General features: G+C 46.1%; 1 protein-coding gene across 8 annotated transcripts; it reads right to left on the reverse strand.

Moving 5' to 3' along the window:
* On the reverse strand, window positions 1–26,604 carry rce1a (Ras converting CAAX endopeptidase 1a). 8 transcript variants are annotated; one of them, XR_011343177.1, is made up of 9 exons: window positions 26,457–26,604; window positions 20,098–20,200; window positions 15,587–15,670; window positions 13,890–13,968; window positions 11,245–11,412; window positions 8,674–8,745; window positions 6,262–6,324; window positions 4,625–5,153; window positions 92–177 (listed from the first exon to the last, which is right to left on the reverse strand). XR_011343177.1 is itself a non-coding variant. In XM_069894012.1 (8 exons), exons 1-8 carry the CDS (start codon window positions 26,570–26,572, stop codon window positions 110–112), a joined length of 753 nt encoding a protein of 250 aa, XP_069750113.1. In that variant the 5' UTR covers window positions 26,573–26,604; the 3' UTR covers window positions 1–109. The 8 variants fall into 8 exon arrangements, 7 of the variants coding, with proteins under 7 accessions (XP_069750113.1, XP_069750110.1, XP_069750112.1 ...); XM_069894012.1 differs by lacking the exon at window positions 4,625–5,153 and having other exon boundaries at window positions 1–177; XM_069894009.1 differs by lacking the exon at window positions 92–177 and having other exon boundaries at window positions 507–5,153.
* Window positions 26,605–26,976: the final 372 nt, after the last annotated feature.

Here is a 26,976-nt window from a genome sequence, read left to right on the forward strand (position 1 = left end):
AGCGTGTTTAATCACATAATGACCTAAAAATGTTTGGCCGCTAATTTTCGTTTGTACTCAGAATCTGATGTCTCTCACGTCTGCGGCCAGCATTGATGGGTTCCAGTTGTCACTTTTCCATGGTCTCAATGTCCTGGTGAAACCTTTCACCATGTTCATCACTGACTGCATCAAGATCTAAGTGCGAATGCAGAAAATGAATTTTTTGAAATGCACTTCATGGTTTTGAAATGGACTGCAAATCACAGGAAATCACAAAAATTGGTTGTATTTAAAAAAAAATGGTACGTGGTAAGAAAATTTGAAGGTGGTTTCTGTGATCATTAGCCTAAAATCCATAAAATATACCCTTATGTGTTCAGGAAGCAAAATCTTAATTGCAACAAACTCACATTCAAATTAATGAATGGCTTTTACCTGTTAGTACGTGGCCCCATTGGAAATTCAGGTTGGACAAACATACCAAAAGGTGGAAAATAAGCTGGATAATTACTACTGAGACATGGTTCAATGAACATGATTTTTATATTTATTTTCAAATCAGAAATTTATATTCTTTGTAATACAGTACAAGATTGTCAACTCCATTTTGCATGTCAAGTAAAACTCTTGGTTAATTATACAATCTCTTGTCAGGAAAATAGCTACATTTAGAAAATATATTGCTCGATTTACAAACATTTCTGTGGTCATGTTAGAAAAAATATTTTACTTCTGGTGTGACAGGAAGACCCAATTCCTCGCCAAAAGTTCATCTCTATTTTTTTTTTCTTTCAGTATTGAGATTAAGGAACTGTTGCCAGATTTCTCAACGTTTAACTCGCTGGTGTCAGTTTTGATCAGAGATAAGGTTCTGGTCGCAAGACCTTTGTTGTATTGCTGGGGTGGGAGCTCCAGGCTACAGAGCTGTGTGGCAACTGCTGAGAGATTCAGTATGAACCGCAAAAGAACCCCAGGTGCAGTATCACACCACGCAACTGCGACTTTCCCTGTCCCCGGATATCACAAAGATCTTTCTGATGCGGCCACTCTTAACTTGGGGAAACATTCTCCTGCAAACAGCTGGCCAGATCATCTGGTTTAGCAATACTAATGTGACAGATGTATTATGGCCCCAACTCTGGAGGTGATCGACCTTGCTCTCTTCCACTGTGGGACTTTTTTTCCCGCATTCACCCGAGGGGGCAGAGAGAGCTTTGTTGAGCACCTTAGCTCTGTCCGCTGCAATAGCGTGAATCTCCCAGTGGCCACCCATTTAAATTCTCCATCCCATTCCCTTGCCGACATCTGTCCAAGGTCTCTAATAAATTGGAGGAACATCACCTAATCTTCCAACTTGGCACCCTCCAACCGGATGGCATTGATATAACTTCTCTGGCTTTTGTTAAACCCCACCCCACCTCCTTCTTCCCGTCAGATTTCCTTTCCCTGTCTCCTTTCGCTCAGACATGATAAATTCTCACCCAGTCCCTTATCACATCCTTTTGTTGGTCTGGATTCCTCCCCCGTTGTTTGAATTCTGACACTTTCTGATCTATCCTCCTTCTGCCTTTTTTGATTTTCCCTTGAAGAAGGACTCAGGTCCCAAACGTCGGAAAGATATCTTTGTCTCCTATAGATGCTGAAAAGACCAGCTGAGTTCCTCCGGTGTGTTTACCTTGGATTGATCTTTCAAGAGGAAAACAATCCAAACACACCCCTTTGAATCCTTGCACTTTGAGGGTCTCAGTAGACAAATACAAGTGTGGGCAACCCACAAAGTCTCAGCAGACACCCACAAGGTGGGTGCTCCCACGTCACTACAGGAAGGAGCCAGAAACTGAACAAGTCTGCTGGGACAGTTATCTCATTGGATTTGGGTTCTGCCCAGTTCTCTCAGCTTGCCTTTTCAAAGGGAAAGCTTCTGGGTGCAGAGCGTGTCATACTTATGAACCTGATGAGTGCTCCACGGGACCACTGAACCATGGCTGTATGGGCAACACTAACTCCCAACTCCAACAACATGGGGGTTCCTAACCAGGGCCACTGACCTGGACAGATCAAGGTCCACACCATTCCTGTTCAGGGTGGGCAATGGACTTTGCCCAAGTTCAAAGGTGTTGGGGGGGGGGGGGTGGCAGGGGTATGTAGTTTAATACATCCTGCATCAGGGGAAGTCTCTAGGAGTGAGGAATTACTAGCCGCAAATTACTTGCAAGCTCTGGTGACTGGGACCCTGCATCACCACACCACTCCCAACTCTTTCTGTGCTACACCCTCCCCCCACCACTAGAAGTCTAGGGAGGTGCGTTTCCCCCACCATGCTCTCAACAACAGGAAACGTTCGCAACTCAGAGCAGGGGTTCCTGGAGCAGAAGCCGGGCGAACTAGTGGCTCGGGAACTGGAATCTAATAGTGCAACAGTCCTGCCGGAAATAATTTTCAGGGTGACTTAACCAAGCCCAGGGTAGCGAGTCCCTGTAATGTACGCAAACATGCTGGGAATATTGGAGGGACACCTGACTACCATGACAGTGGTGGAGTTTGGATGGTTTTGTGATACATTCATTTCTTGTCACTTTGCAATGCTCCTTTGTGAATGAGTTTAAAGTTTTAAAACACAAATCCACAGTTTTGCCCAGCAGGTAACAAAAGAAGCAACCAAATATATTCAGGACCTCCACATACTCAAAGTTTGACAAAGCTAGTGAGTAGGTAGACTGTGGCAGGCCTTCACTGGAATGAGGCACGACCTAGGCTGTTGTGTTAAAAATGACGCTTATTTTGGCTTTTAAAAATAGCCTGAGCAATGAAGTAAAAAAGAAACTACTCTGTATCTGCCTCGGGCTTTTCAGAGGAATAAGGCCTCTCTCTCAGGGCCCTGCAGTTTCTGTGCACAGGCCCCTCCACAAATTAACCCAACAGTGGCGAGGTCCATCTGCGTTCAGGTTTCGAGGCCAGTGAGGGAGTGCTGCACTCTTTCAAAGTCACTTCTCAGCCAGAGGCATGGGAGCAGGTTTCTGTGAAATAGCGGAGGGAGTCTCCAGCACATGCGGCTCCAGGGGAGGGGGGGGGGCGGATCTGCCTAAGACTAACACTACCCAGCCCCTCACCTCCACCCTGCTTTCTCCAGGCGTCACTCTTGCTGGTGGCTGTGAATTTCCATCGCCCTGGGAGGGGGAGTGGGGGGGGGGGCTCAGACAAGGGCTGTTCTCTCTCAATGGCTCTCAAAGAAGACGCCTATATTTTCTGTGCGTCCTGGAGGGGGGCACCTGTGTTTTCAGTGTGTCCCAGAGAGGGGATGCCTATATTTTTAATGTGTCCTAGGGAGGGGGGAAGTGCCTGTATTTTCAGTGTGTGCCTCGGCAGGACTGAGGGAGTCGGAGACGCAGAGGGAGCTCAGCACAGGTGGAAGCAGCCACATGTAATGCAGAGTATAGGCACACTGACCTGTCCTGATGAAGATAAATCCCGCGTACACCCCAAACACGATTGAGCAGGGAAAATGGAAAGAGGGGCAAGTTGTCAATCAGGACGACAGCAGTTGTAAAGTCTTCCCCTTCTCCAACCCCATCATGAAGCCTCTAGTAGCTGCGAAATCGGCCACTCCCTGGCTTTACAGTCAAAGAGCACTGTTGACAGGTAGAATAGGCACATTGGGCTTCATAAGTCAAAAGCATTGAGGGTAGAAGTTGGGATGTTATTGGAGAAGTTGCACAAAACATTGGTGAGGCCATATTTGGAGTATTTTGTGCAATTTTGGTCACCAAACTATAGGGAATATAGCCATAAGATTAAAAGACTGCAGAGAGGATTTACTAGGATCTTGCCTTGACTTCATGAACTGAGTTACAGGGAAAGATTAAACAGGTTAGGACTTTATTTCCTGGAGCATAGAAAAATGAGGGGAGATTTGATAAGAGGTATTTAAAATAGATAGAGTTAATGCAACTAGACTTTTTCCATTGAGATTAGGTGAGATTAAAAACCAGAGGGCATGGGTTAAGTTTGAAAGGGGAACATTAAGGGAATTTCTTCACACAGAGTGCGGTGGGAGAGTGGAACGAGCTTCCATCTGAAGTGGTGATTTCGGTTTCAATTTTAACATTTAAGAAAAATGTAGACAGGTACATGACGGGAGGGATACGGAGGGCTATGGACTGGGTGGAGTTCAGTGGGATGAGTTCAACACAGACTAGAAGGGTCAAAGGGCCTGCTTCTGTGCTGTAATGTTCTATGGGTGGGCCAGTGACACCCCAGGGGCAGGGCTGGTGTTGGATGGCAGGTTTGCTCCTGACAAGCCAAATGGTCTGCTCCTGTCCTTCCACTGATGGCCTCTCACATCCCTGCCCTACTCCCACCACCTTCCCTCAACCCCACCTGTTTCTCAGGCATGGAAGGGGAAGACGCACCTTTGTTGATGCAAGACGATGCAGGCAGGTGGGCAAAACCCCCAGTGAACGTGCACTGCACGAGAGGGACAGAAGAGGCCTCTCGCTGGGCATCGCAACCAATGGTCAGTCTCAGAGCTTCCCAAGGGATGGAGTCAGTAAAGTGAGAGTGTATCCCAGTCCAGAGCAACTGCAATACTAGTTTCAAGGTGGTTAAAGGAACAAGAAACAACGCATTGCAGTGTTTTGTTTACCTGTGGCAAATGAGTGGTTGGACTATGACTTAAAACTCCAGGCCATAAGACTTCAGGGCGCAATGGAGTTGAATGAAATGATGAGAGAGGGGGCTGGTTTCACATCCTTTTGAGTCTCATTGAAAATGGAGAATGTCCGCAGATTCGAGTGCGTATTCCGAGTGGGAATCCTCTTCTCCCGGAGTCACGGGCTGGATTCCCGCTTCCTGAGAAGTTTCCCAAACCGCTTTGCTTGCTGCCCCGGAGGCAAGGTGCTGGAAGGCCGGGGGCTCAGGGTCGCACAGGCGGTGGGCTGAGGTTCAGGTGCAGACCGAGGTGCTGGTGTCCGGCTTGGTCAGGTGGCAAATGGCCAGCGTCCCGTACAAGGTGGGGTCAGTCAGGGGAAAGAGCAGCAGCAGGAACAGGATGACGCCCAGGACGTAGAAGAATAAGATGACAAGTTTCTGAGGGTGTTCAAGGGCAGCCCCAATGGCAGGGAAGCCCATGTAGTTACAAAATGAATGGCAGAGTACGGGGCCAATCAGGTGACCTGCAAAATAAGGAACGTGTCAGTGCGCCAAGGCGCAACACCTCCCTCCAGGTTAAGGCAATACTCTACCCGGCCATTTTCAACCTTAATTCGGCTATGCACCCACTTAAAACACTGCTCAAAGTTTAGGGGCCTCCTTCCCTGTGAAGCAGTCAAATTTTGGTTTCTTCTTTACTTCTCTCCTACCGACCACATAAAAAACATTTATGTTACGTGATGTGAAGAAAACAAGGCTTTTAATTAAATGTGCTGTGAGGCTCCTCGTGCGGGGTGGGGGGGCAGGGGGGGTACAGTTTCCATTGAAAATGGCTGCCACACCAGTTCTATCCCCCGCATCCAACTTACTAGGAGGTCGTCCTCCAAATCCTCACAACTGCATCTCCTCCATGGGATAGCCACCCCCTAAACATTCCACCCCCCCTAAAAAAAAAAACACAAACAAATCGTCCTGGGAGCATCACAAAATACAGGGGTCCCTCTCCAGGACATACTGAAAAACAGACATCCCCTCTCCAGAACACAGTGAAAATACAGACAGCCCCTCTCTGGGACACACTGAAAATACAGGCATTCCCTCTCTGGGACACACTGAAAATACATACATTCCCTCTCCAGGTCCCACTGAAAATACAGACATCCCCTCTCTGGGACACACTGAAAATACAGATGCCCCCCCCCTCCCTCTCTGGGACACACTGAAAATACAGGTGCCCCCTCTCTGGGACACATTGAAAATACAGGACCCCGCCTCTGGGACACACTGAAAATACAAGAGCTTCCCCCACCTCTCCGGGACATACTAAAAATACAGGCGCCCCCCCTCCCCCCTCTCTGGGACACTGAAAATACAGGAGTAATAGGAACACAAAGGTACGCCTTCTCTGGAACACTCCAAACAACACAAACCCTCCTGGGATGGGTAAAGTGCACCAAAAATGCAGGAATTTTGCTTTTCAGGAAAAGATGGCGGACAATGGCAGATGAGGTGGGGGGGGGGGGTGGGGGTCACTGCTCAGAGATCCTCGGCAGGACTGAGGGAGCCTGAGATGCCAGGAGCTCAGCATGGATGGAAGCAGTGACACATAATGCAAAGTGAAAGCACACTGACCTGTCCTGATGAAGATAAAGGCTGTGTACGCCCCAAACACAGCTGTGTAGGAAAACTGGAAAACTGGGGAGGAGAAATGGAAATTCCTGGGTTACCTCAAGTGCTTAAAAATTTTTAAATTTTACTTACAATAGCCATTCCCTATGTTTTTTGGACATGGGCCCCATCCCCAAAACTCTGCTTAAAGATTCTGACCCCCCCACCACCCCGTGAAGCAATCTTGTTGGTTTCTTCTGTACTTTTCTCCTACCGACGACACAAAAAATATCTGTTACATGAGGTGAAGACTTTTACTTAAATGTGCAGTGACACCCCCCGCCCCAGGTGAACCACAGGAGTACCATTGTGAAAGGCTGATTTATAAATTATTGGAATTAAAGGTATAATTTCGGTTAATACCAATATGTCAAAATAAATATTTTCCTTTCTCGGTGAATAATTATTATTTGAGATTGTGGGAACAGAAGGGTATTAGATTAGTGGGAGAGAGTTATGAAGAAGGATTGCGTCAAATACATTGCATTTTATCAAATACCTACTTGGTTATTAGATAATTTAGGGTGTGAATTAAAATTACCTCAAAGATCTAAGTTGAACATTTATCAACTAATGGAGTAAAAAAAGGTTTTATTTCAGAAATGTATGATTTATTCCAAAAGAAGATGACTAAACCTGATTTGTATAAAACGAAAATTAAATGGGAGAATGATTTATCTATTCCAATGTCTCAGGAGGAGTGGCAGACTATGTGTGAGGAAAATATGACTAGATTAATTAATGTGAGATATAGTTTGGTTCATTATAACTTTCTATCCCAATTGTATTCAACTCGCGAGAAGTTAAAAAGATATAGTTTTAGTTCTTCAGATTTATGTTTTAGATGTGGAAAAGAAATAGGTACTTTTTTGCATTCAGTTTGGCTTTGCGAAAAGGTAAAAGCCTTTTTGGTATAGAATTATGGAGTTTTTGGAAGGTTATTTCAAATTCAAACTAATACTTGATTTGTTTTTATTTTTATTGGGATACTCCACAACGTTGACTTTGGGTTTAAAATTAGACAAATTTCAAATGGGATTTATTCGGTTAGCTTTAGCAGTTGCTAGGAAATGTACAGCAATTACATGGAAGAATGATATTGAAATAAATATTCAAAGATGGCTTACTGAATTGAGAATTTGTATTCCTTTGGAAAAATAACTTATAATATGCGTAATAATAATTCTTTCTTTATTAAAATGTGGAATCCGTATTTGAAATGTGTAGGTTTGGAAATATGAAGGTTTGTTAGATGGGATTGGCACCATCCTTGGCATTAAATTACCGATTAATATGTATTTTAGCTCCATTTATTACACTTATATTTTTGGGGGGGGAGATTGGGAGGGAGGGAATGGGAGGGGTATATAGGGAGAAAATTTTGTAATATCGTTATACTTATATTTGTATTTTAACTTTTGTTAAATAAATAGTTATATAAAAATAAAGGAAAGGCTGATTTACAGTATTACAGCCACTGAAACCCACGCCGCCCAATATAACCTATAAACCTCACACGTTTGTGATGGACGTCAGGAAAGCGGAGCACCGGGGGAAAACCCACGGACAGGTCACGGCAAGAACGCACCAACTCCATGCAGACAGTGCTGGATTCGAACGCGGGCCGCTGGTGCTGTGATAGCACCGCACTGACCCAACCACTCAAAGTAGTTTACTCCCGGTCCAACTTTCCTCGTGTTCCAGTGTTTAGCCTGTTGAGCTTACTCCACTATTCATTAAGGTTGCAGCTGATCCCTTTCAAATTCAGCGCCCTATTCCACATCCCTGGATCTCCCTAGATGATCTCTTCACATTCATATTTAACAGCAGCAATCTTCATGTCAGAATTTAATCAAAATTGGTTTGTTGTTCAAATTCTTGAAACAAAGAAGATACTTAGTGCCTGAGTTCACTGAAAATTGGCCACTTAACCTCAGCCATCAGGGTGGATTTTCCCAATTACCTGAGAAATGTTCATTTTAAATTTTAATTTCGACGCGCAGCACGGTAACAGGCCCTTCAGCCCACGAGCTTGTGCTGCCCAAATACTCCTGTGCGTTTTGAAGGGTGGGAGGATTGAAGCTGACCATGCTTTCCCATCTTCATAAATGTTGCCAGTGTCACTGTGACCACCCTGGCCGTTTTATACATCTATGGAGCACTGAACATGGTCTCCAGGGTCAACAGAGCCCAGAGATGATGGAACAAATTCTCTATGCCCTGCCCGTTGTTATGCTATGACTTTGTCTCCTCAACTCGCTCACGGATACAGCTGCTCCCTCCCCACTCCAACTCTTTCTGTCTGTTCCCACCACTTGATGGGTGTCCATCAAGCCAGAAAGCCCTCCTCCTCTCTTGGCACCACCCACTTCCTACCTGCTGAGAGGAAAATGCCCATGACTGTGCCTTGTCTGAACTTCAACAACTCGATCACGTGGTGGAAGTGAGCTGGGGAGAGGAGTCAGAAAAGAAATACGATAATTATTTCCTCTTTCATTCTTGACCACATGGACCCTGCTGGATTGTTGTCCTGGAGACTTTCCCCCAACGGACTATCCTTCCACACCAGTCTATTTAAGTGAGAACTACTAGAGGGATAGAGACGGCATCAGAGAGGGGGGTAAATTCTAAGGAGCACCCGCTTTCAATTGGGAGCTACATGACTGATAGTCCTGACTTGGGCCTCAAGATGGGAGGTTGGGAAAATCAAGATGGATCTGAACCCTGGAGCTCCCACGGCTCATGGGCACAGCAGCCCAACAGCTCAACTGATCACTTTTGTGCCCATCGAGAGGAAAGTGGAGACAGTAGACCATAAGAGAGAAGTAGGCTATCCCACCCATCAACTCTGCCCCGCCAATCACTCATGAGCTGACCCATTCTCCACTCATCTCCACTGTCTGGCCTTCTCCCCATATCCTTTGATGTCCTGGATAAACAAGAACCTATCAATCTCTGCCTTAAATAAACCCAATGTCTTGGCCTCTTCAACCGCCTGTGGCAACAAATTCCATGCTCTGGATAAAGAAACTCCCTGCATCTCTGTTCTAAGTGGACACCCTTTAATACTGAAGTTGTGCCCTCTTGTCCTTGACTCTCCCATCATGGGAAACAATCTTTCAACCTCCATGTCCTTCAACATTTGAAATGAGGACCCCCCCCCCCCCATTCTCCTAGTACAGGCCAAGGGGTGTTAGATGCTCCTCACATGATAACCCATTCATTCCTGAAATTATCCTTGTGGACTTCCCAAATGTCTTCCCATCTCCACAACCACCTGTAGAATGCCCCTACCCCTTTCCCTCAAGAACTCTGCATTAGAACTGAGACGTAGCAGAATTTATTCATCCAGAGGGTGGTAAATCTGTGGAATTTGTTGACACAGGCAGTTATGGAGGCCAGGTCATTGGATGTATTTAAGGGAGAGATTGATAGGTTCTTGATTAACCAGGACATCAAAGGTTATGGGGAGAAGGCCAGGCAGTGAGGCCGAGTGGAAGAATGGATTGGCTTATGATTAAATGGCAGGGAAGTCTTGATGGGCTGAATACTCTATTTTTGCTCTTATAGTCTAAAACAAATGCCATAGGTGCTCTGTAGTTAGCAAGGTGGTAAGTGAGTGGAAAAAAGGTTGAGAACCACTAGTCTAAAAGAACTTGCATAATTCCCAACCTCAGAGTAATTATGAGTAATTAAATATATCCTTTGTTCAAAATTCTATTTCTTTAAAATAAAAATGCACACATTGCCAAAAGAGAGGCCACTATGTACACGTTACGGAACAATTTGTGTTCAGTTGACAACCATGCCTACACTTTGAATAAGTGGAGGATTGCCTCACATAGGAGTGTTAGATCATCTGTGGGAGAGATTGGTGATGGTGGGGGGTGCGGGGGTGGGAATTTTTTTTAAATTTAGACATACACAGGGCCTTCCGGCCCATGAGCCCATGTTTCCCAAATACCTCAATTAACCTACAACCTTCGGTATGTTTTGGAGGGTGGGAGGAAACTGGAGCACCCAGAGGGAAGCCACGCAGACATGGGGAGAACATACAAACTCCTTACAGACAGAGCCAGATTCGAACCCGGGTCACTGGCACTGAAATAGCATCGCCCTGATTGCTACTCTAACTGTGCCGCCCGAAGGCAGCAATAGACTGGAGGAAAATAGTGGAAATAGGAAAACTACCATACATGCTGGCGTATAGGATGACTTTCCGGAAATTTCACCTAAAATGTAGGTTTTAAGCAATACCCGGTGTATAAGATGACCCAAAAATCTGGCAATTAAAGCTGATGCAGTGAAGAGCAAATCACAATATTTTAATAACAAATAATCCTGTAAAGGTTTTCATTTTATTTACATGTTTTAAAATAAATCACTGTCAGCTCTTGTAACAGGCCTTTTAAAGTCTGTACAGAGCCGACGGCAGTTGGACTGGGCGGATGGACCCCGCGGGGGAGCGCTGAGACTTTGCGGATAACTAACGGGGCATGCGCAGGATGGCATCGGAGCCGGTGGGTAGATGGCGGCAGTGTTGAGACTTTGCCGTCGAGGTTTGGATTTAAGACCCAGTGTAGTGTAGCAGTTATCACGATGATGTAAGCGCCAGCGATCAAATCCCGTGCTGTCTGTAAGGAGTTTGTACGTATTCCCCGTGTCTGCGTGGGTTTCCTCCAGGGGCTCCAGTTTCCTCCAACTGTTAGAAATGTATCGGGGATGTACGTGAATTGGGTGGCATTGGCACGTGAGCCAAATTGGCCTGTGATGTCTAAATTATAATTTATTAATTTACAAATTCATTAAAATTTGGATTGGATGGTGAATTTTTTAAGTTTTGAGGATGGTCTTATGCACTAGCATATTCAGTAACCAACTTTACCACCAACAAAGCTTCAGGTAGACCTTCTGGAGCCCAACCTGATGCTGGTCAAACTCACTCACCAACTCCAAAGAAGAGCGGGCAGGTTACAATGGCACGGCTGAGCCCTGTGCATGGCACCAGCATGGGCAGCATGCATGCTCGGAACACCAGCTCTTCCGTCAGCGGAGCAACCACCTGATTTCGCATCCAACGCATGTCGGCCAGGCAATTCCCCCAAATCCGAGGGTCTGGGGAAGAGGCAACAGAAGATAGCAGAAACATATTACACTGCTGGAGCTAGGTACCAACACACGTTATCTGATTGTCTGCTGAAGGAAGGGAACCACGGGAACTGATGGGTCAGGAAGCATTCCTTGATGTCTGGTTATTGTGTCAGTTCTGACACAGTTGGGAGCATGTCTCTCTCTGGACTCACAGGCAAAACCCTCCCCACTATCCAGAACGCCTACAGAGAACACTGCCATTGGAGAGCAGCAGCAGTCATCACTCAGCACACGCTCTGTTCTCGCTGCTGCCATCAGGAAAGAGTCTAGGTGCCACAGGACTTGCACCACCAGGTTCAGGAGCACTGCTACCCCTTAATTATCAGACTCATGAACAACAGATGCATTCAGAGACTCATTATAATTATTATATATTTACACTAACATCCAAGTTTGTTTACACTTCATTCTTAAGGTTAGGGCTACAGATAAACCTCACCCGGAGAAAAAGTAAAAACACAGAACTCAGCCGGTCTTGCAGTGTTCATAGGAGGTAAATATATCGAACCGACTATTCGGGCCTGAGCCCTTCGTCAAAGTAGAGCCTCAGGGTTGTATGTGATGTACTCCGACAATACCTTTGAACTGTTTGAAACTTCCTCCAGAGAAGGGGATGAATCTCAAAGAGCCAGAGATACAGCATGGTAATAGGCCCTCCCGGCCCAGGAGCCCGATTAACCTTCAACCCCTGTACGTCTTTGGAACTAGGGCACCTGGTGGAAACCCTTGTGGACATGGGGAGAAGGTACACACTCCTTACAGAGAGCGCGGATTCGAACCCCGGGTCACTGGCACTGAGTGTTGGGCTAACCATTACGTTAACTGTGCTGCCCTATGTCAAATGATGGCCCTTTCATAAATCTATGTTCATTAATATTATTAATCTTTTAGTGTTCTGTCACCACTTAATAGAAGGTGCCAACGTTTTCCTGCCAAACCACAATTTCATCACAGGTGTTGAATCAAATAGCCAAGTTCAAGCCAATAAACAATGACCAAAGCTGGCAGCTATTGTCCCAAGTCATTTAAGAATAAAGTGAAACACCAAAGTCTGAAGATGTTGTGAACGTCATAAAAACATAGAAATGCTGCAGGAACTCAGCCGGTCTTGCAGCCTCTACAGGAGGCAAAGATGTATTACTGATGTCTCAGGCCTGAGCCCTCTTCAAGGTATGAGCAAAGAGCATGCAGGCATCGGAGAAGGGAAGAATGGCCAGGAGGTGGGGTACAGACCAAGATGCTACTAGTTTTTAAACAATATTTATTTATTTTTCTATATGTATATTTGTCCTGAGAATGTATTGCTTGTCTGTGTGTGTGTTATGTCTGGTTGTGTGTCTACATGTTTTGAACTGAGGAACAGAGAACGCTGTTTCGTCAGTTATACTAGTACATCGAATGATAACAAACTTGAAACATTATATACACGTGTAATTTTTCAGACCAACTTTTTGGGTCAAATTTGGGGGTGGGCGGGACTTTTACATGAGTCATACTTTTGACAGCAATAAGTACCTGCATCGTTCAAGGAGTCGGGAGCTTGGATGGCTGAGACCAGGCGTTAAGTCCATGTTCAAGAGTTTGGATGGGCGGGCAACCAGGGCTAGGGTCCGTGGGGACGGGGCAGTAAGGGCATCAAGAGTTTGGATGGCCGGGCAACCAAGGCTAGGGTCTGTGGGGACGGGGCAGTAAGTCCACATTCAGGACATCAGATGCTCAGATGGGTGGGAGGCTGGGGTGAGGTCCGCAGTCAGGACTTTGGGAGCTCAGATGGGCGGGCAGTCAGGGCAAGGGTCCACGGTTGGGTCATCGGGAGCTGGTTGGGGCCAAAAAAGGGGAGTCAACTATTACACAATATTGATGATTACATGCGCTCTTCTTGCTGCTACCTTTAGGCAGAAGGTACAGAGCCAAAAGTCCTGCACTTCTGGGTTCTGGAACTCTCACACCTCCCCATTCTACCCTAACCACTACACTAAACAACGACCATCAGATATCTCTTCTACTGACAGAACACATTTTTTCCATCCCTGGCTGACCAAATGTGAATAACTAATATTTATTTTCTTCCACTGAAATTTAATTAAGACATATGTCACGGTAACAGGCCATTTCAGCCCATGTCTCTGTGCTGCCCAATATAGACCCTATTAACATACACCCCCCGGTACATTTTGGAGTAAGCCAAGGAAAACCCATGCAGACATGGGGAGGACGTATAAACTCCTTACAGACAGCATGGGATTTGAACGCAGTCTGTCTGGTTCCCATTGCTGGCTTTGGAAAGGCGTTCCGCTGACCGCTACACCGACCTTTTATATTTATAATTTTGTTCTTCTCATGATGTACAAATAGTGTTTTAATTTATGTCAGTGTGTTTTAAGCCATTCATTGCTTCTGAATCTTGCACTTGAGTATACAACAATAAACTCTCAACTCACCGCGAAACATCTTTAACCCATCGATGAATTCCCGTGAATAGTCCGTGAGGAGTTGAATCAGGGGCCCAAAGAACAGCACCTGTCAAACACACAGACATTTGTCCTTCCGTGAGCAACACCGTGAACTTCCACCCACCCCTCTTCACCTCACCCAGACATTAAAGCCTTTTCCTCCACTGCAGGATTCTTTGGGGGCCCCCCTTTGAATGAATTTCGATGTTGGACCTGCCTGCAGGAGTGAGCTTCACATTCTCCTGTTTCGGATAAAGCATTTCATCAACTATCTTGTGGACTATCCAATAGTTTTGGTCTTCTCCTCTCTGTACTTCTTAAAACTGTTAAAGATCGCACCCCTCCTTGGGATGAAGCCTGTTCAAGTAGTTTTGCTAGACTTAACCTTCATCCACCACTCTAAACATTCTTTCCTTCCATCACTGGTGCACAGAAGCCATCCATGTTCCATTTTTAAAAGTTCTGTGACTAAGATGTCCTGTGCCCAGCTTGTGCTGGGCAGCGTACCATGGGAGGTTGCAGACTCCAGGGGAGCAGTGGACCGGTCCAGAAGGAGCAGTATGGGAGACGTCCCCACGAAGGAGCAGAGGAGCTCATGGGAACCAAGTATCGGAACTGGGGTTCGAGAGAGTGCTGAGGGCTAGAAGGGCTCGGACGCTGAAAGCTTCCCGATCGTATCAGAGGTTTGGATCTGGAGCTCGGGCTACCAATGGTTTGAATGGAGGTCTGCACGGGTGCAGGGGCCGCGGGGGCACTGGAGGCGAATCCATGGACGCTCAGTGCCCCTGATAGGACTCTCTTCCTTCTCTTTCTCCAATTGTTGGGGGCCCCAGGCAATCCTCACGGTGACGCTTTGTTTGCCTTGCAGCAAAACAATTATACATGTATATAACATTTTGGTGTATTATTACGTGACAATAAAACGAACCTTTGATATAATAAAGGAGTTACTTTCCCAAGTTGCTCTGACAGCATTTCTCAAACCCCCTGACCTTCAGCAGTTGTATCGTGGTGCTGCCTCAATACAACCAGAACCATTCAGTGTTCCCAAGAAGACTAACCAAGGTTGTAAAGCTCTAATGTAACTTCTCTGCCTGTTGCAAGCACCATGATTGAAGAACACAATGCTGGAGAAACTCAGCAGGTCAAACAGTGTATTTTATAAAGTAGGCAGGCGCCCAAACAAAATGATGAGAGGGGAGGAGCACGGGGCCACAGACTGGAGATGAGAGGCGGACAAGGGAGAGAGGGCACACCGGTGAGCAGGGGGTGGAAGGATGACTGTGAATGGAGAGGGAAGGCATTGGAGAGCTGGAGGGAAGAAGAGAAAGGGAAAGGGAAGGGAGAACGGAGAGCAGGTTAGCAGAAACCAGAGAAATTGATGTTGATGCCGTCCGGTTGGAGAGACCCCAGACGAAAAATCAAGTGCGGCTCCTCCAATTTACAGGTGGTCTTGGTGGGATGGGGCATGAGGCCACGACAGACACGTCAGCGCGGGAGTGGGTCGCGGAATTGAAGTGATTGGCCACCGGGAGATCCCTGTCACTGATGTAGACGGAGCGAAGGTGCTCTGCTAAGCGATTTCTGCCTGTTGCCAGCCATCACACACACACACACACACACAAAGGAAATATGGAATCGGTGCGATTGCAGTTAGGTTTTGCTTACTCCGTCCACACACGCACCATGGTCAGCAGCAGCGGAAAGCAGGCAGCAGCAAAGATGCCCTCCAAGTGGACGCCCATCAACAGCAGCAGAGACGGACCTGTCTAATCAGAACATGCAAGAAGTCAGGCCCACCTCACCCAGAGTGTACACATAATGTCTTCTGCCGAGGCAGGGGCTACTCACCAACTCTGCCTTCAGGCTGATAATGGAGGCGGTAGGGAGGGATGGGAATACCGAGTTAGGTGCTGTGTCATGTAACTGTAGGAAATGACCTCTACCTGGGTGAAGCCAAACAACTCTCAGACACTTTCTCTTGCTTGCCTTTCCAACAGGACCCCATCAAAACACTGTATCACGCACCATCTCTGAACTTATCCCTTCCGGTCATCTCCCTGGCACTTATAGTTTCCCAAACCTGTACCACCCGTTTCTACCTCCCATCTAAGATACACGATTGTCCCATCGTGTCCGTGTGCTCCTTCCTCACTAAATTGGCTTCCACTTACCTCGACGCTGTTTTGTCCCCCCACCCCGGTCCTGTCCCTCCTCACCTACATCCGGGAAACATCGCAGCCCTCCATCACTTTAACAACTTCCAGTTCCCTGAACTCGATCGCCTCATGTTCACCACGGACATCCAATCATTTTATACCTCCATCCCTTATACCAAAGGCTTCAAAGCCCTTCGTTTCTTTCTGGACAATAGATCCAACCAGACCCCTCCACCACCAACACCCTCCTCCGACTGGCAGAACTTGTCCACATCCTCAATAACTTCTCCTTTGACATCCCACTTTCTCCGGGTCAAAGGGGTGGCCATGGAAACCTGCATGGGTGCCAGCTATGCCTGCCTTTTTGTTGACTATATGGAACAATCCGTGCTACAAGTCTACAGACAAGGTGTCTCAACTTCTCCGCTACATCAACGACTCCTTTGGTGCTGCCTCATGTACCCATGATGAGCTCATCGACTTCATCCACTTTGCTGCCAACTTCAACCTCAATCTCAAATTCACTTGGTTCATCTCCAGCAACACTGTCTCTTTCCTCGATCTATCTCCATCTCGGGAGACAAACTCTCAACAGACATCTTCTACAAACCCACCAACTCCCACAGCTACCTCAACTCCACCTCTTCACATCCTATCCCCTGTAAGGATTCCATTTCCTTCTCTGTCGCATATGATCCCAGGACACGGGCTTTCCCTCTACCACCATCACCTCAGTCCTCACCCACATATCCTCCATCACCCCCCACGTGCAACAAGGACAGGATTCCCCTTGTCCTCACCTACCACCCCTTCAGCCTCTGCATCCAACACATCCTCCTCTGCCATCTTCATCACTTTCGACATGATCCCACCATTGGACACATATTCCATCTTCCATAAGGACTGTTCCCTCTGTGACCCCCCTTGTCCACTCCTCCCTCCCACCCTTGGGGCTTACCCCTGTATATGCAGGAGATGCTCCACCTGCACCCATACCTCCTCCCTTACCACTGTCAGGGCCCCAAATGGTCCTTCCGAGTGAAGCAAAATTACACTTGTGAATTTTCAGGGGTCATCCACTGCATCTGGTGCTCCCGCTGCAGTCTCCTCTACGTCGGAGAGACTGGGCACAGACTGGGATATCGCTTTGTTGTGTACCTCAGTTCTGACTGCCACAATAGCGTGGAACTCCCATTGACCACTCATTTCAAATCCACGTCCCATTCCCTTGCTGACATCTCTGTCCATGGTTTCATGCACTGCCAGACTGAGACCATCTGCAAATTGGAGGAATACCTCATCTTCCGTCTGGGCACCTTCCATCCAGATGGCATTAACTTCTCTGGATTTCGTTAACCCCCCCACCCCCACCACTTCTCCCCCCTGTCCCATTTCCCCCAGCTCTGTCTTTCTCTCTGTCTCCTTTCACAGAGCTAAAATCAATTCCCACCTTTTCTCTTATCATATCCAATTAACACCTTTTGTTGGTCTGGACCCCTCCCCCTGGCCAGGCTTGTCTTTATTCTGACGCATTCCTGCTTTTCTCCTTATTGTGATAAAGGATCCCGATCCCAAAAAAAGCTGCCCATGGAGGTTGCCCAACCCACTGAGCTCCTCCAGCTTCTCATTGTCTGCTGTTGCTTCGTCGTTAGCTCTCCCAGTTTAAACACCATTCCCTAAAGTTTGTGGAGGGGGACTTTGCAAGGTTGACTGGGCCGGGAGCGAGCGACTTTGCTGCCAAGTGAACCATCCAGCTTTATTCTTTGTCTGTTTGAATGTATCAGTGATGGAGCCAAGGGTTTACTTGGCCATTTCAAGCAGATCTCTCACAGGCAATCAAATTGGTGGGTCATTTAAGACCACAAGACGTAGGAGCAGAAATAGTCTATTCAGTCCATTGAGTCTATACTGCCATTCAATCATGAACTGATCCATTTTCCCACAGCCCGGCCTTCTCCCCATAACCTTTGATGCCCTGGCTAATCAAGAACCTATCAATCTCTGCCTTAAATGCACCCAATGATTTGACCTCCACAACCGCCTGTAGCAACAAATTCCATAGATTCACCACCCTCTGACTGAAGAAATTCCTCCTCACCTCTGCTACTAGCGGACGCCCTTCAATCTTGAACGTGCCTTCTTGTTGAAGGCCAGTGGTTTTCAAATTGGCCCCCTAAACTCGCATTCCATCTGAGCACAAGGTGACAATTGTTCTCAAGTAAAATATTTCAGAGACAGTGGTCCTCAACCTGCCCTTCCCACTCACAGACCACCTGAAGCAATCCTTTACTAATCACAGAGCACTTATGACATAGGGATTGCTTAAAGTGGAATGTGAGTTTAAAGGGAGGAGTTTTGAAAACTATTATTCTAGACCAACCATCCTCAACCTTTTTTGGCTTTGGCCCCCTTCAAACCCTGCACAAAAGTTTATGGGCCCCCTTCCCTGTGAAGCGGTCAGGTTTAATTGGTTTCTTCTGTGCTTCTCTCCTACCGAGTCCATAAAAAACATTAAAATTAAGATTTCAATTCATAGCCCCCAGAGGAGCCATATGACCCCATCTAGACATTAATGTGAACCTGATATTCCAATCACATGGACCAATTGGCTCTCATTAGTGCAACAATGATGGGTGCCTTTTAAAAGCATGTTGAAGGAAATTATAAAATTGTTCTCAGAATCCATGTGATGGACGACTGAAAATCAGGGATAGCACCAGCGAACCAGGTTCGAATCTGAAAAGAGTTTGTACATTCTCCCCGTGTCTTCATGGGTTTCCTCCAGGGGTTCTGGTTTCCTCCCATCCTTGAAAATGTACCAGGGTTTGTAGGTTTAATTGGGGTATTTGGAGAGCATGGGCTGTTACCATGCTATATGTCTAAATTTAATCTAATTCAATTTAAAATTGGTTCTACTTCCTGGATAAGAGCGGAGGGCTCTGAGGAGAAATTTGTGCATACCAAGGGAATCGGGGGTGGGGGGTGGGTATGGTTTGGGATGGGAAAGTGAAGGAGACACAGGTCTTTCTGAACAGCAGAGCAGATCCAATTGGTTTAGTGTCCTACTCCTGATCTACTTAACCACTAGGGAGTACAGCCATGAATTCGACAACCTACCTCCCTTCTCACTCTATCAGAATCAGAATTCATTGTCATGAGCAAGTCACGAAATTCATGGTTTTGCGGCAGCTTCACAGGGCAAACATTTATATAAGCCTCCTTTAAAAAAAAATATAGTGCATGAAAAGCCAAAGCAAGGCAGTGTCTTTGGTTCGTTTGATTCTCTAAATCACTCCACCGATCTAACCTACCTCAAGCAATGCCAGCAATCCAAATTCTGTTACACCTGTACTTTAATACTGGTTTTTGGATTAAGTTGTGTCATCTGCATGGAAGAAGTGGTCAGTCTGATGAGTACAACGTACCAGTTTAACACCTACATACACAACCCTTAACAGAGTTAAATCCCCCAAGTTGGCCCACAGGAGCTTTATCAAACATAATCCCTCAACCAGCCGCATAATGAGATACTAAGGCAAAATCCAACTTGTTGGGACTTTAATGAGCATCTTAAAAGAGAACAGGGAGACAATTCGAGAAACAAACCAGAGGTCATGGGTTAAGGATCAAAGGGGAGATGTTTAGGGGGGATATTAGGGTGAAAGGGGAGAAGTTCAGGGGGAACTTAGAGAGTGATGGGAGTGGTGCAATGAGCTGCCAGCTGAAGTGGTGAATGCAGGCTCAATTTTGACATTGAATATTTGGACAGGTACATGGATGGGGTGGGGGGGGTAGGTATGGACTGGGTGCAGATCAGTGGGATGAGGCAGAATAATAGTTCAGCACAGGACAGAAGGGTCTGTTTCTGTGCTGCAATGATCTATGGGTTCCAGGACACAGTGACAGAAATGAGGACGGGCCCGGAGGTGACAGATTGTAAAGATGTCGGCAAGGTTCAATTCTTCCAGGCAATCAGGCTGAATCACATCGAGGATGGATGAGAAGGGAAAAAAAAAGACCCAGAGGCATTGACATACCTTGAAACCTGTGTATTGGCGCCACGCCCAGACCCAGAATGGAGACAGCGCTGAGACAATCAGGACGCTGGTGAATCGCCGCTTGATCACTGTGGGGTGATCCCTGTTGGACACAAGGGGAAAAAAAATCAACCAGTGAGTTTTGTGGGAGGCACCACAGCGGTGCACAGGTTGGGATCTTTTATGACTCGCTGAAGGGGCAGGACAGGTCTCAAAACAATGTAGAAAATAAATCAGACTATAGAGTAACAAGCAGGAACACAACATCTATCATAGCCACAACACAACTCTGCTGCCGGAGAGCTGCAGCAATCATCAAGGATCCACAACACCCAGCACATGCTCTGCTCTCACTGCTGCCATCAGGAAAGAGGTATTGGTGCCACAAGACACGCACCACCAGGTGCTACACCTCTACCGTCAGACTCCTCAACAACAAACTTAATCAGGGCTCATTCTTACTTTTGCACTTTATTGATTTTTTTCTCTCGGATGGGTGGATGGCCGGGGCGTTGGGACTTCAGATGGGAGGGCAGCCAGGGGAAGGGTCCGCTGTCAGGAGCTCAGGTAGGCTGGTGGCCAGGGTGAAAGTCCGCTGTCAAGGTGTCGGGAGCTTGGATGGGTAGACAGTCAGGGCCAAAGGTAGGGGGGGGGGGTCAACTTTTACACGGGTTATACAAAAACACCCTATTTTGGGCCAAAAAAGGGAAGGAATCAACTGTAACACAGGATCAACGAGTACAGGAGTATATATAATAAACGGCAATTAAACCGGCCTAGTTGGAAAATATTCTCATTTCTCCCTCCAGCAACCCAACATTGCTAAATGTCACATTTTGCTCAGCTAATCTATCAGTGAAAGTCATTTTGCAAGTCTGCACCGGTCCCGCTTGCAAAACAGACTTCTGCACAAACATGCCTTAGTGTTTGAAAAAAATGCATGCAGTTTGCAATTACCAAGAAAAACAAATTCTTCCCTCACCATTTACTGAAATTAAAGCATGTCCTGACATTGTGAAAAACTACCCTGCAACCAGTCCATGACACTGTTTGCAAGTTACAACACATTCTGAACTTTCTTTCCCAATTAGATTTGATTTTTCTGTTTTAAGTTCAAATCGTGTCCATCAACATTGAAATAAGTGGCAAATGATTGTTTGGAGTTTCTGGAATCATCTCGTCTTTTGAAGCTACCAAATTAGTTGAAATGCAAATAAGCTGCTCCCATCGGGGAAGAGATAAAGAGGTATCAGAGCCAGCACCACCAGGCTGTGAGAATGCTGAATGACCGATGAACTGCTCATACAAAACCCTCTGAGACTCTACTACAGTAAAACCCCCATTATGTGGAACGGCAATAAAATTGCAGAAATAGGTAAAAAATGACCAAAGTTTAAAATTGGCACTCCCAGGCAGTTAGTTTGCCAATTGCACAACACACAATCTCAAACATCCGGCAAATTCACTTATCCAGCATCTAACAATTAACAATCCCAACAGGTGCTGGTTACTGGGGCTTCACTGTATTTATTAAAAAACATTTATTTATTTTTATTTATGTATATACGCACTGCATATGAAGCATTTGTCAGTGTCTGTTATGTCTGGTTGTGTTTTTGCATGTTTTACACCGAAGAACGGTGTTTCGAGTTGTTTATTGTTTAATAAACTTGAACTTGAAAGAATTTCAGATTCCTCTGAGGATTCCAAAATGCAATGCAAGTAATTTTGAAGTCTCTACAGGTCCTCCCTTACTTACAATGGTCCAATTTACGATTTTTCAGAGATAAAACGGTTCAAATCCGTACTTTCAATTTCGAATTCCGATCTGTCCCCGCCCTTGTGATATGCGGTACACTGCTCTCTCGCGATGCTGGGCAGTGGCAGCATCGTACTAGAGTATCGTACAGCGTACTCTCTTGCGATGCTGGCTCAAGCCTGCCCAGTGTCCTTTCAGCTGTGTACGTTAATGCAGAATAAAGGGGTTCAAAATTTAATTATAAAAAATGGTAGGTGCAGTATTCTTTTCTGACTTCATAATTTTTCGACTGACGATGGGTTTGCCAGGACATAACCCCAGCATAAGTTGAGGAGCACCTGTATTCACAATATCAGAAATGCAGTAGCCAGTTTGTACGTAACAATCGCAAACAGTATAAAATCATCTTATTGCAACAAATTTAAAGGGTGGGCGAACATCAAGGAGAATTCTCTCAGTGATGCTCTCCTGAGATTCAGCTGGAATGCGGCATTCCCTCAGGGCTGGTCCTTCACAGCACGGGGATCAGGGATAATCCCCCAACAGAATGCAATGACTCAGCGATACTCCTCCATCGCTTGGTCCTTCAGGATTTCTCTCTGAAAGGACAAAATACCTGCAGCACCACTTCCTCTGGAGGTGCATCACCCTACAACAATGTGCCAACCAGTATAGCACAGCTACTGCCTCACAGCGCCCACAGCCCACATTCAGTCTTGACCTCATGCTATCTGTGGGATAGTTTGCACTTTTGTGAGCAAGTGGGGTTTTCTCCAGGAGTTGGTTAATGGGTTAATACTTTGCTGGGGAAGCAAAACAAAAGCTGAAAGTCACTGAGTAGGAACTCACACTGGCGGCAAGCAACTTGCAGAAGAAGGGCCACACAGATTGTGGGCGGCTTGTGGTCGATAGACCCGCATAGGGTGCAGGCAACTTGCGGTCAATGGACCCACACAAGCTGCTGGAGACGACCTCATGGGAACCAAGTATTGGAATTGGGATTCGAGAGGGCGCTGAGGGCAAGAAGGGCTCACGAAGGGCCTCAGGCGCTGAAGGCTCCCTGATCGTGTCGGAGGTTTGTATTTGGAGCTTGGGTTGCGGCTGCAGGGGAGCTGGACACTCAGGGTCTCTGAAGGGACTCTCTTTTGCTTCTATTTCTCCTATTGTTAGAGGCACCGGGCAATGCTCATGATGGCTCATTGTTTGTCTTACGGCAGAGAAAAGTTGAAGTGTATCAGGTATTAATGTATTATTGCGTGACAATAAAAGGAACAACCACAAGAAGAACAAATGTGAATTGAACCTCAGCTGCAGACATGACAAAGAGGAATTCAGAAATGGAGGCAAACCATCCCTTCCCTTCCACTTCCTCCCAGATGCTAATTCAGACAAAGTTTTTTGTGGAGTTAACCCAGACTGATGTGGCAAAGTTGTTTCCCATGATGGGGGAAGTCTAGAGGGTACAACAGAGATGCAGAGGAATTTCTTTTACCAAAGAGTGGTGACCATCTGGAATTTGCTGCCACAGACAACTGTGGAGGCCAGATCATTGGGTGTACTTAAGGAGAGATTGATATGTATCTGAATATTTCAGATATCAAAGGTTATGGGGAGAAAACAGGAGAGCAGGGCTGGAGGAGAACGGATCAGCATATGATTAAAAATTCCCAGATGCAAAGGGACTTGGGAGTCCTTGTACAGGATATCCTGAAGGTTAAACTTGCAGGTTGAGTTGGTGGTGAAGGTGGCAAATACAATGCTGCCGTTCATTTCAAGGAGAAGAGCAGTACTGTTGAGGCTTTATAAGGCACTGGTGAGACCTCACTTGGAGCACTGTGAGCAGTTTTGGGCTCCTCATTTTGACATGAGAGAGGGTTCAGAGGAGGTTCACAAGGATAATTCTAGGAATGAAAGGATTATCATATGAGGAGCATTTGACGTCTCTTGGCCTGTACTCGTTGGAATTTAAGAGAATGAGGAGGAATCTCATTGAAGTATTTCAAATGTTGAAAAGCAAGGACAGAGTAAATTTAGAGATACAGCACAATAACAGGCCATTTTGGTCCACAAGTCCGTGCCGCCAAATTTACACCCCATTACATTTTGAATGGTGGGAGGAAACCAGAGCACCCGGAGAAAACCCATGCAGACACGGGGAGAACGTACAAACTCCTTAGAGAAGCATGGGATTCGAACTCCAGTCCAGTCCCTATCACTGTGAAGGTGTTGTGCTAACCGTTGCCTCATAGATGTAGTAAAAACACACTGAAATGCTGGAGGAATTCAGCTGATCTTTCAGAGCCTGCAGACTTTTGTGTTTCACAGAGTAGTTTTCCATCTCGAAGACAAGAGTGCACAGCTTTAGGATTGAAGGGCATCTGCTTAGAACAGAGATGTGGAGGAATTTCTTCAGCCAGAGGGTGGTGAATCTGTGGAATTTTTGTTACCACAGGCAGTTGTGGAGGCCAGGTCATTGGGTGAACTTAAGGCAGAGATCGATAGGTTCTTGATGAGCCAGGATTATCAAAGAAGGCCGGGCAGTGGGGTTGAGTGGGAGAATGGATCAGCTCATGATTGAATGGCGGGGCAAACTCAATGGGCTGAATGGCCTTGAATGTCCTTTCTTTTTAAAATATTTTTATTGATTTTTCAGTAATAATAATTTTATACATTACAATTATGGAAGATGCTACAGCAAAAAATAAGATAAAGACAAACATTGTGAGAATAATCAGACATACAAATTCCCAAAGCACAGCCATAATAATAAAGAATGGACATAATAATATTTATTTAATTTCTCCAAACCGCTGACCCTAAACAAGGTTGAAAGTTACCCTGCTTCGATAGAAATGGAATTAAATTCCACCAAAAATGTTTCGACCTCGGCACTTCTTGGATCATGTAAAGTAACTGACAACCCAATTGTTAAATACAGCTTGAGAATATGGCTGCAGATTTGAAGGCATTTTGGACCTTGCAAGTCCCATTTTGCCTTCTTTGCAGGACTCTACATTTAAAGATTGGGTATTAAATGTTTGAAAGACCTTTTTATTGATAATAGTTTTGTATCTTCTGCACAATTCAATTTACCAAACGCTCATTTCTTCAGATATTTACAAATCAGGCATTTTATTCAATCTCAGATTTTCCAAGAGCTCTTGAGGTGAATATTCTTGAAAACATTTTTTTAGATTACAACCTTCCGGTTAATATCAGTCATTTATGACAAGCTGACTGGTCTTGCATCTCCTAACGGCTCAGAAAAGCAGTTAATTGACTAAACGACTCATCCCACACTGGATGGTTTATTTCTGTGCCTATGCCTTGTGGTCTATTCTATTAGGAGTATAGGAGTTGGGATGTCATGTTAAACATGGAACATTACATCACAGTACAGACCCTCAATATTGTGCCGACCCATATATACATTCTTTTAAAAAAAAGTACTACCCCATAACATTCCATTTTTATTTATGTTTCATCCATGTGTCTCTTAAAGGCCCCCAAAATTTCAATCTCCATTACCATCCCTGGCAAGGCATTCCAGGCACCCACAATTCTCTGTTTAAAAAAAAAAGCTTACCCTTGATGTCTCCCATAAACTCCTCTGGTGTTTGCTGGTTTGAGACATTAGTGAGGCCAAATCTGGAGTTCTGGTCGCCTAACTACAGGAAGGATATCAGTAAGATTGAAAGAGTGCAGAGAAGATGTACTGGGATGTTGCTGGGTCTTCAGGAGTTGAGTTACAAGGAAAGATTAAACAGGTTAGGACTTTATTCCTTGGTGCAAAGAAGAACGAGGGGATATTTGATAAGAGGTTTACAGGATTATGAGAGGTATCGACAGAGTGTATGCGAGTAGGCTTATTTCACTGAGACTGGGGGAGATAAGTATGAGAGGTCAAACTTTTAAGCTGAAAGGGGGACAAGGGAAACATTAGGGGCAACGTTTGGGGAAACATTAGGGGAGTGTGGAATGGGCTGCCATCTGATGTGGTGAATGTGGGCTCGATCTTGTGTTTTAAGAATTGATTGGATAGGTAAAGGTTCCATCATTGTTACATTCTATATGTAGCATTACATGAAATTCTTTAGTCTACTGTAAGGCAGACAGAGAGTCGCTACTTGGTCCAGCTCCCCTCACTGTAACCTAGCTCCTGGTGTTCCTAAGTGGCCAGGAGCCGACCAGACCTGCGCCTGCTTGGCTTACGAGATAAGACAATCTCAGGGGTATTCAGGCGATTAGACTTCTGCCTAATACATAGATTGGAGAAGCCTGGAGTGTTATGGGAGTGGTGGCCAGCACAGACAAGAAGAGCCAAATGGCCTGTTTTCCTGTGCTGTGGCGTTCTACGCTCTTCAGTGGAATTGCAGGACAGTTTTTGGACAGTTCTCAGCAGGATGAAAGTTTCTCAACCGCTACAAGTTGACGCCCATCCACGAGACAGGCTGACAGGGCGAGTGCCAACCCGGGGTTACCCTGGCAACCGGCTCCTCCAGCGAGCCCGCCCGCGCACGCGCGCGCGCACCGCCCGGCCAGACCAGCTCGGGATGCCCGCCGCGGGGACAGCGGCCTTGGCACCGCCGCCTGGCGTTACCTGGGTAGCCGGCTCCTCCACACGTACAGGCTGCCCACGTAGCCGCAGGCCAGCAACAGGCAGGACGCCACGGAGACGGAGCAGAGTTCGGCGGCGCCGCCGCTACGGTCCGCCATGGTCGGGCGCACCAGCCCTTCCGGCGCGTTGACACCTCGCTCGCACCGACTCCTTGGGCGCGGGAATAAAGCGTCACCCAAGAAACCCGCGCCCCCGCCTTGAGCTCCATTCATAAATTTCCGTGCAGGAGGTGTATCGCTACTACGTTTTCGACAGTCCAAAATTCTGTCCAATTGCATCCAAAATTTTATTTTGAAATCAATAGAATAGATTCAGAGCATGTAAAAGGAGGAAGGACAGAGCAGTGGACGCCTCCAAAGTATTTTTGGTCAGAATCAGAATTTATTGTCTCAAAATTTGTTATTTTGCAACAGCATCACAATGTAAATACTGCTATAAATTACACTAAAAAGTAAATAATTTAGTACAAAAATAAGAGAAAATGAGTTAGTGTCTGTGGGTT

The sequence above is a fragment of the Narcine bancroftii genome, chromosome 8, assembly GCF_036971445.1.
Source record: "Narcine bancroftii isolate sNarBan1 chromosome 8, sNarBan1.hap1, whole genome shotgun sequence".
NCBI lineage: Eukaryota > Metazoa > Chordata > Chondrichthyes > Torpediniformes > Narcinidae > Narcine > Narcine bancroftii.